Source organism: Mirounga angustirostris, unplaced genomic scaffold (genome assembly GCF_029215605.1).
Source record: "Mirounga angustirostris isolate CCGP_5_RB_7025 unplaced genomic scaffold, mMirAng1.0.hap1 SCAF_4, whole genome shotgun sequence".
Classification (NCBI taxonomy): Eukaryota; Metazoa; Chordata; class Mammalia; order Carnivora; family Phocidae; genus Mirounga; species Mirounga angustirostris.
The window spans coordinates 186,316,903-186,327,303 of record NW_026991712.1 but is presented as its reverse complement, the minus strand read 5'-3'; the positions used below and the strand labels follow the sequence as shown (position 1 = coordinate 186,327,303).

The 10,401-nt window shown below is 59.6% G+C and overlaps 1 protein-coding gene across 12 annotated transcripts in view; it reads right to left on the bottom strand.

The window, feature by feature from the left end:
• Positions 1-9,228: 9,228 nt before the first annotated feature.
• Positions 9,229-10,401, bottom strand: part of NPHP4 (nephrocystin 4) — a 115,632-nt gene continuing 114,459 nt past the window's right edge. For all 12 annotated transcript variants that reach the window (XM_064590044.1, XM_064590043.1, XM_064590047.1 and 9 more), the window contains one exon: positions 9,229-9,830. In XM_064590044.1, the coding sequence (XP_064446114.1) occupies positions 9,690-9,830 (141 nt within the window). In that variant the 3' untranslated portion in view covers positions 9,229-9,689. The remainder of the gene's footprint in view (positions 9,831-10,401) is intronic.

Genomic DNA, 10,401 nt, shown 5'->3' with positions numbered 1-10,401 from the left:
AGACTGAGGACCCTCACCTCACAGGCAGGAGACTGAGGACCCCTCCCCACAGACAGGAGACTGAGGACCCCTCCCCACAGACAGGAGACTGAGGACCCTCACCCCACAGGCAGGAGACTGAGGACCCTCACCCCACAGGCAGGAGACTGAGGACCCCCACCTCACAGACAGGAGACTGAGGACCGCTCCCCACAGAGAGGAGACTGAGGACCCCACAGACAAGAGACTGAGGACCCTCACCTCACAGAGAGAAGACTGAGACCCCCACCTCACAGGAGACTGAGGACCCTCACCCCACAGACAGGAGACTGAGGACCTCTACCTCACAGGCAGGAAACTGAGGACCCCTCCCCACAGACAGGAGACTGAGGACCCTCACCTCACAGGCAGGAGACTGAGGACCCCCACCTCACAGACAGGAGACTGAGGACCCCTCCCCACAGAGAGGAGACTGAGGACCCTCACCCCACAGACAGGAGACTGAGGACCCCCACCTCACAGGAGACTGAGGACCCCTCCCCACAGAGAGGAGACTGAGGACCCTCACCTCACAGACAGGAGATTGAGGACCCCACCTCACAGACGGGAGACTGAGGACCCCACCTCAGAGAGAGGAGACTGAGGACCCCCACCTCACAGACAGGAGACTGAGGACCCTCACCTCACAGGAGACTGAGGACCCCTCCCCACAGACAGGAGACTGAGGACCCCACCCCACAGACAGGAGACTGAGGACCCCTCCCCACAGACAGGAGACTGAGGACCTCTACCTCACAGGCAGGAGACTGAGGACCCCCACCTCACAGACAGGAGACTGAGGACCCCTCCCCAAAGAGAGGAGACTGAGGACCCCACCTCACAGACAAGAGACTGAGGACCCTCACCTCACAGACAGGAGACTGAGGACCCCACCCCACAGACAGGAGACTGAGGACCCTCACCTCACAGACAGGAGACTGAGGACCCCACCCCACAGAGAGGAGACTGAGGACCCCTCCCCACAGACAGGAGACTGAGGACCCCTCCCCACAGAGAGGAGACTGAGGACCCCTCCCCACAGACAGGAGACTGAGGACCCTCACCCCACAGACAGGAGACTGAGGACCCCTCCCCACAGACAGGAGACTGAGGACCCCTCCCCACAGAGAGGAGACTGAGGACCCTCACCCCACAGACAGGAGACTGAGGACCCCCACCTCACAGGAGACTGAGGACCCCTCCCCACAGACAGGAGACTGAGGACCCTCACCCCACAGACAGGAGACTGAGGACCCCACCCCACAGAGAGGAGACTGAGGACCCTCACCTCACAGACAGGAGACTGAGGACCCCACCCCACAGAGAGGAGACTGAGGACCCCTCCCCACAGACAGGAGACTGAGGACCCCTCCCCACAGAGAGGAGACTGAGGACCCCTCCCCACAGACAGGAGACTGAGGACCCTCACCCCACAGACAGGAGACTGAGGACCCCTCCCCACAGAGAGGAGACTGAGGACCCCTCCCCACAGACAGGAGACTGAGGACCCTCACCCCACAGACAGGAGACTGAGGACCCCTCCCCACAGACAGGAGACTGAGGACCCCTCCCCACAGAGAGGAGACTGAGGACCCCTCCCCACAGACAGGAGACTGAGGACCCTCACCCCACAGACAGGAGACTGAGGACCCCTCCCCACAGAGAGGAGACTGAGGACCCCTCCCCACAGACAGGAGACTGAGGACCCCACCCCACAGGCAGGAGACTGAGGACCCTCACCTCACAGGCAGGAGACTGAGGACCCCTCCCCACAGGCAGGAGACTGAGGACCCCTCCCCACAGACAGGAGACTGAGGACCCCTCCCCACAGACAGGAGACTGAGGACCCTCACCCCACAGGCAGGAGACTGAGGACCCTCACCCCACAGGCAGGAGACTGAGGACCCCCACCTCACAGACAGGAGACTGAGGACCCCTCCCCACAGAGAGGAGACTGAGGACCCCACAGACAAGAGACTGAGGACCCTCACCTCACAGAGAGAAGACTGAGACCCCCACCTCACAGGAGACTGAGGACCCTCACCCCACAGACAGGAGACTGAGGACCCTCACCTCACAGACAGGAGACTGAGGACCCCACCCCACAGAGAGGAGACTGAGGACCCCTCTGCACAGACAGGAGACTGAGGACCCCACCCCACAGACAGGAGACTGAGGACCCCTCCCCACAGAGAGGAGACTGAGGACCCCTCCCCACAGACAGGAGACTGAGGACCCTCACCCCACAGACAGGAGACTGAGGACCCTCACCCCACAGGCAGGAGACTGAGGACCCCTCCCCACAGACAGGAGACTGAGGACCCTCACCCCACAGACAGGAGACTGAGGACCCTCACCCCACAGACAGGAGACTGAGGACCCCTCCCCACAGACAGGAGACTGAGGACCTCTACCTCACAGGCAGGAGACTGAGGACCCCCACCTCACAGACAGGAGACTGAGGACCCCTCCCCAAAGAGAGGAGACTGAGGACCCCACCTCACAGACAAGAGACTGAGGACCCTCACCTCACAGACAGGAGACTGAGGACCCCACCCCACAGAGAGGAGACTGAGGACCCTCACCTCACAGACAGGAGACTGAGGACCCCACCCCACAGAGAGGAGACTGAGGACCCCTCCCCACAGACAGGAGACTGAGGACCCCACCCCACAGACAGGAGACTGAGGACCCCTCCCCACAGACAGGAGACTGAGGACCCCTCCCCACAGACAGGAGACTGAGGACCCTCACCCCACAGACAGGAGACTGAGGACCCCTCCCCACAGACAGGAGACTGAGGACCCCACCCCACAGACAGGAGACTGAGGACCCCTCCCCACAGACAGGAGACTGAGGACCCCTCCCCACAGACAGGAGACTGAGGACCCCTCCCCACAGACAGGAGACTGAGGACCCCTCCCCACAGACAGGAGACTGAGGACCCTCACCCCACAGACAGGAGACTGAGGACCCCTCCCCACAGACAGGAGACTGAGGACCCTCACCCCACAGACAGGAGACTGAGGACCCCTCCCCACAGACAGGAGACTGAGGACCCTCACCCCACAGACAGGAGACTGAGGACCCCTCCCCACAGACAGGAGACTGAGGACCCTCACCCCACAGGCAGGAGACTGAGGACCCCTCCCCACAGACAGGAGACTGAGGACCCTCACCCCACAGACAGGAGACTGAGGACCCCTCCCCACAGACAGGAGACTGAGGACCCTCACCCCACAGACAGGAGACTGAGGACCCCTCCCCACAGACAGGAGACTGAGGACCCTCACCCCACAGACAGGAGACTGAGGACCCCACCTCAGAGAGGGGCCGTGTGGAAGCCAGGAGAGCAGCCAGGAGGAGGTGGCTGGCCGCTGTGCAGGAGGGGGAGAGGGGCAAAGCACAGACCCAGGCCTCGTCTCCCTGCACGTCTGAACTTTGGCATGAAAGGAGGCGCTTCGGATCCTTTTCCCTCAAACGTCGTTGGAACCCTGGTCGTTGTCAGTTTGCCTCCTGTGGACGAGCACATCACTTTGGTGTGTGGTTATTTCAAGGCTGAATTCTTGCAATGAAATTGCCCTTTAGAACCTGAGGCACAGATCAGGTCGGGTCGGCTGACAAACCAAGGTGACAGATAAGCGGAGGCCACTGCTGCCAGAGCGACCACGCTGGAGCTCCTCCTCGTGCGCCCAGGGTCACCCTGCCGTGGTCCTTCCTTAGATTCACAGCACGCCATCCCCCACACCCCCAGGAACGAGAAATCCGGTTGCCGGCTCCACGAACCCTGAAGACCCCCGGCACCGTGTGGGTCCCAGAATTCCTTCTGCGTTCGCCTCCCGGGGCTGCCACAACGTATTACCACACTCTCGGTGGCCCGTGTTCTCCCACAGCCCTGGCGGCCGGAAGCGCGAGCTGCAGGTGCAGGCAGGGCTGGTTCCGGAGGCTCTGAGGGAGAATCGGTCCCAGGCCTCTGTCCTCGATTCTGGTGCACGCCAACAATCCTGGGTGTCCTTGGCCAGTAGATGCGTCCCTCCCCTCTGGGTCTCTGCCATCACATCTCCATCTTCTCCGTGTGTCCCCTTCTGTCTCCTATAAGGACGCTCTCATTGGATTTAGGGACGGCCCTAATCCAGTATGATTACATCCTCATCACCATCCCGATGACAGCTGCAGAGGCCCTATTCCCAGATAAGGCCACATGCTGAGGTTCTGGGTGGACACGAATTTTTGAACACACAACTCACCCCTGCACAGGTGGAGGGGCTGTTCCTCGCTCCATTTTCCAGCCTGACCAGCCTCCGAGTCCTCCCTCGGCTCTGAACGGCCTCCCACAGAGTAGTTCACGCCTGGCTTGGCCTCGGGGTCAGAGCCACAGGGCCCGCGTGGCATCACCACCGGGTGTGTCCCAACTAACAAGGCTTCCAGGACATGCGGCGCCCCTCCGCCTCCCTCGTCAGCAGGAAGGGCCTCAAAATTCCTTACCAGTCCGACGGAGTTGGGCGGCGGGAGCCCACTGTGTTCAGGCCACGCCAGGCACGGGACCCACGTGAAGCCCCTCAAGGCAGGCCACTGGCTGCTTGCCTCCCACCCCACCACCACCTTCTCCCTGTGAAGCTCTCAGCACACGCGCCTCAAGATAAACCAAACCACCACACTGAGATTGCTGGGGGTCAGACCAACAAGTGTACCCCGACCCCATACAGCAGGAGGAAGAAAAGGTTGTTAAGGAAACATAATGGTTGTTTTCCCCAACCTCTTAGAACCTGAAGCAACAATTTTTACAGGCGCCTTCATTTATTTCTAAATAGAGACAAACATAACATTAAATCGTTATCAGACATGAGAAAAGCAAAGCAGCTGATCTGGCTTTCATTTGACTCCATTGAGTTAAAAGAGGCTTTCAACAGGGGTGGGAGGAGGAGCCGGAGGGAAGAGGTATAATAATACCAAGAAATGCCCTTGATGGAAATGATAAGGTTCCCTCGGAAAGATGGTGTGGCTTTGTGTGCAGGAAGAAAGCAGCCATTCCTTATCGGGAGATCCTGAGGCGGGCCAGCTTTCTCATGTAAATCCCCCGGCTGCACCCTGGGACGGGCAACCCCAAGTCCAAATGCTGGTTCTAGTCCCGGGCACCGGCTCAGAAGGCTTTGGACTTCACGGAGGGGAGAAGGCCCACCTTTCATGGCCCAGAGCGCACCGTGAACCTGACCTGGGGTCTGGGCCCCAGCAGAAGAGCCTGAGCGGCCAGATCGAGGTCACGGGGCTGACCTTTGTTTGACATTGGAAATCGACCATAAAAGAAATCTCTGTTCTTTGTGAGAAAAGACAAAGAAAGGAAAAGAGGGAGGAAAAGGCTCCGAATGGCATCAAGCAAGGTTTGAAAAGCACAAGTCCCACCTTGCACCCAATTCTCATTCCCCGGAGGGGCCCCAAATCCTTACCTGTACCCAGGACAGTGACCGGAGGTCACAGTCCCACTGGGGAGGGATTTGGAGGAGGAGCCACGAAGGGGAAGAGAAGAGGAGAAGAACGTCTATGTGTAGACGACCGGCTCTTCCGACGTAACAAAGTGCAGACGCCCCCTCCTTGCCAGCCAAGCCCAGCGTCCCCAGGCCTGTAGGCCCCAAGGCCGTGGGCAGCATGTTCATGCAGACAGTGCGCGCCCTCGAGCAGGCACTGGGCCAGGCCGCTGCGTTAGAGCAGATCACTAATTTGGCCCCAGGTGCTGGTCCCAGGGCAGGGCGCCTGTCCACCCCAGTCCCATCGGCCCCTCATGTCCCCAAGAACCAAGTCCAGGCTCCTCCCCGCAGCCCAAAGGCCCCTGTGAGCTGGCCCAGACCCTCCACTCGGGGCTACTTGATTTCATTCTATGCTCTGCTCAACATCACCTCGGAGAAGCCTCAACCTCCTTTCTAAAATCAAAGATCCCTTCTTCATGCCCTTTGCCGCTCTTCCCCCCAACAGACTATCACTGCCTGACCCTACAGGATGTGCCACTTTTTATTGTCTGGGCCCCACAAGGAGGCCAGGTCCTGACCTGGGGCAGGGACTGTGTCTGTCTTGTGGGACCACATGCCCCCTGCCCCACACACAGAGGGGCACCCGCAAGTCCATGTCGGATGAAAGAATGAATGAATGAATGAATGATTGAGGGAGTGACGAATAAGTGAATGAGCACAGCTGTGCTGGCTGAGAGCATCTGTCCTGCCAAAGGCCGTCCCACGGCTTCCTGCTGTGCCCGACCACCGGGGCTCAGGGAACAAGCCCCCCAACGGGCCAGCCCGGGTGTGCTCGGGGGGGCACCCACCACCCACATCCTCCAGCCAGACGCGGCACCTCGGTTCCCGCCTCCGCACGGTAGGGTCCTGGCTGGGCAGATGCGTGCACCCAGCACTGGGGACGCTGGGGTGGCGTGACGGCATGTTTCACAGGTTTCCACAGCCCCCTACCTGGGCATCCAGCCCCAAAGGGCAGCAAATTACCCATTTCAGTCTTCGTCTTACAGCCTAGACATGGGATAAGGAAGGTCCCGTGGCCCCACCATCGTGCAAACACAAAATGGACTCATGGTGGATCTGCCTCCCTAAGAAAATGGCAGCCCTGTGACTTCCCAGCTCTTGGGAGCATCTGGAAGTGGGAGGAGATGGAGGTGAAAGGGTTCCGTGTCCCCTTCCCCAAGGGCGTCCCCTTCCCACTCCCTCTCCTCCCACCCTGTCTCAGCCGGGACAGCGAGCACGCACAGTGACCCCTCGGAGAGGACGTTCTGGCCGGGACTCAGCAACACATCAGGTGTGAGAGCAAAGTCAGCGGCGTTCTCCGCTCAGCCCACCCCAGCCTTTGAGGCCAGCCGCAGAGAGCAGGGAGCCTAAGCCCTCAACCCCCGGCCAGGAAGACAGACCCAACATCCTGACCTTTCGCCGGGAGCCACACAACATGGGCAAGGAGGGGCACAAGAATGGGCACAAGCCACAAACAGCGGGGAGCGAGGGGGCTTCAGGGAGGGTTCGTCTCCCTAAGGAGCACCGAACACGTTTCACGGGCTGTGCAGACCTTCCAGAAGCACGACAGACAGACGACCTCCTTCTCTGATCTCTTGAGAAGCCAGCCTGCTTCTGTCACCCACAGCACTGGCTGCCCCCCAGGAGGCCACCCTTCCCCCCACAGATACCTCCTGCGTGTCTGCCCTCGGACACCCTCTCCGCATGGCCATGGGACCACCATCGTGCAGGGCTGGGCTGCGTCTGTAGCACGGGGACTCCGGACCTCCCGCCGGCCACCGCCCTGAAGCCCAGCAGGCCCTGGGAAAGGGGCCCCCGACTCCTGTCTCTCTCTCACCTGACTGTCCCGTGGCCGCAGTCCTGTCACCCTCCCCTGGCCCAGACCCCCTGTCTGGCCAGTCACTGATCCTGCAGCACATGCACCTGGCTGAGGTTTTCTACAAGAGGAGGAGAAAGTGGTCCCAACCACCCTCCCCAGTGAGAGAGCAGGAGCAAAATGGAACATTACAGCTTCATCGTCCTATCCCGAGACATTGGAGTCATCTAGTAAGAGAAAACCCGAGCGCTGGGCCAGCACGTCTCCCTACCTGTCACGGGCAGGAGCGAGTCTCAAGATACTTAATTAGAGCCGCGTAGCCTCGCAGAAACCGCAGAAGCTTAACGAAGCAGGGCCGACAGAGCAGGCCGTCTCCTCCCCACGCCTCAACGGGTGACTGCGGCACATGGACGGGACGGAGAAGCTGCCCGGATGGTGGCGGTGAGTGACAAGACCTTGTGACCCCCACCATAGCTTCCCACATGGAGCTCGGCAGGCGCCGCGACACAGCAAGGCCTGGAGGTCTCCATGCAGGCTGGCGGCCAGTTCCCTGGTCCTGGCTGCATGTGCTTGGCCCGGCACAGGGTGTGGACAGGCTGAACTCTTGCCCTGTGACCGGGGTGCAAACTTAGAAAACGCCAGGTGGGGCATCCAAACAACAACAAAGATGAACTTTGGTACATTGTCACATGGTAAAAAGACCCATAAATACACCTGAAGAACTTTCCCCAGAATCCATCCTCCGCACCGCTCTGTGGTGCCTACGGCTGGTGCGGGGCTCGGGACCCGTGCCCAGGCAGAGGACGTGGGGAGCGGGTCAGCTGCAGGGCCGATGCACCCTTTAACCCTGCTCACAGGGCCGAGATTTAAATCAGGGGCAGTGGACGTCCTGCCTCTCACCTACGCAGCATCCGGCCGCTGGGCCACCTCGACGACCACCTCTCTGGGGCCTGCTCAGTCGTCCCCCAGCACATCTGTGCCCTGGGTCTTGCTCCTCACCACGGAAGCCTCGTCAGTTCGTGGTGCCACAGAGACCCACCCCCCACAGGCTTCCTCCCACGGTGGCCTCGGCCGCTCATCGGCACACTTGGTTGGCTGGCTACCACTCTGCTGCCTTCTCATCACCCCAAAATTAGGAACAGCCTGGCTTGCCACTCGCCAGGGCTCAGGCTCCCCTGCTTCCTTCGTATCCATGTTTGCAACAAACTCAAAGTCAAGTTTTTGCTATAAAACACACGATGCTCTGCCTCTCGGTTATACTCCGTCCTGTCCCTCCAAGTGTACTTCCAGCCCAGCCACTTCTCCGCTTCCCCACCAGCAGCTGTGGCCAAGGCTGTGAACATCCCCCAAAACCTGCTCCCACCTGCTCGGTAATAACACCCCTGGTTATCTGAACACGACACGCAAAAGCAGGGCAGTTCCCAGACCCCTTGGAGCTAGATGCAGCCATGTGACCGGGTTCTGGCCAATGAGATTCTGGTGGATAGAAAAAGGTCCCCCACCCGGGGTTGTCCCCATCCTAATCCCTGGAAGCTGTGACTGAGTGACCTGACATGCAAAAGGGTACTCTGCAGGTGAGATTAAGGTAAGGATCTTGAGATGAAGCGGTTACCCTGAATTTCCAGGTGGGCCCAATGTCACTACAGGGGTCCTTATGGGGGAGGGGGGCGCAGAATCAGAATGGGAGCCATGACCAACAGAGGCAGAGGTCAGGCACCTCACCTGCCTCGGTCAGGCCCATGCCGACTCTCCGGGAGGCCAGGGGCCCCAGGCCACCCTGCTGTCCCTCAGCCATGTTGTCCTCAAGGGAAAACCATGCTTATGCCCAGTTATGTCAGCATCTGACAAGGGTGAAAACAACAGAAAACACTCAAGAAAACCATCAGTAGAGAAAACAGGTAAAAGTTTAGTTTTTCATACATAACTTAAAAAAAGATATGAAAGAATACCAATATAAAACATTCCATAGCAAATAATGTTTGTACAAAATCCAGTAAGAAAACATAATTTTATCACTTAAGATGATTCATAAAATATATTTTGCTAAAAAGCAAATCGACACGTCCTAGACAGAGACACCTGCCCGAGTGCAGCAGAGAGAAAGGAGCCTCGTGCTTCCCGGCGCCGAGCCCTGCCCGGTGGATGCCCGCAGGGCTCGGCCCACGGCTGGCTCCAGCAGCAGCTTCCTGCACTCGGGCACGAGAGCCGGTCAGGAGCACGGTGCCCCCTCCACCCTCGGCCACGCTCCCCAGTTGCCCGGGCAGGTCAGCGAGGGCAGGAGGAGGCCCACAGAGCCAGCGCACCTGAGTGTGTCCCCACGCTGCGGCGGGATGGGGGCCACCCCCGGCCGCTCTTTACTGGTAGGTGACCTTCACGCAGAACGCCTCTTCGTTTTTGTCTTCGTGGTCATTGATATAAATCAGGATCTCCTCCTCCCCGGCGCTCTGACGAGGTGCAAACCGCAGGCCGATGGTGTAGGTCTCTCCTCCCCTGACCTGGAAGGCAGCAAGCATCCAATCCCAGGCTACCCCAGCCACTGCTCTCTACTCTGGCAAGTTCTACACGTGCAAACCTGGGCTGACAGAGGAGGTTAAGCTGAGGCTCCAGACCCCAAGGCCTGAGGCAGGCAGGACTCCAGACTCCTGATGTTCTCAACTAAATTTCCCAGTGTTACGGGACACAGCTGCTCTTCCCATGCCCCAGGGGACACTTCACAACAAGAAACACCCTCCACTGACAGACTGCGATGAGCTGCACTTTCTTCAAAATACAACAGAAAAAAGGCTAATTTGCAGGGCACTTGTGGGTAAAGCCACTGATAAACTGCAGGGCAGACTGGCCACCAGAACCCCTGTAACGGTGCCTAGATGTGGGGGCCCCAGAAACACAGGCAGAAGAGCTCAAAGAGGGATGCCCGCCCCCCCATCTAGTACCTTCCCCAGTGCAGATCCGCACTGCTCCCTCCCAGGACTCTCTCAAGACCACCCATTATTAGATGGAACTGTTCCTAAATGTGGTGCCGACCCTCACACCTCGGGGCTCCCGGGAGAAGCAGGGCCCGAGGGC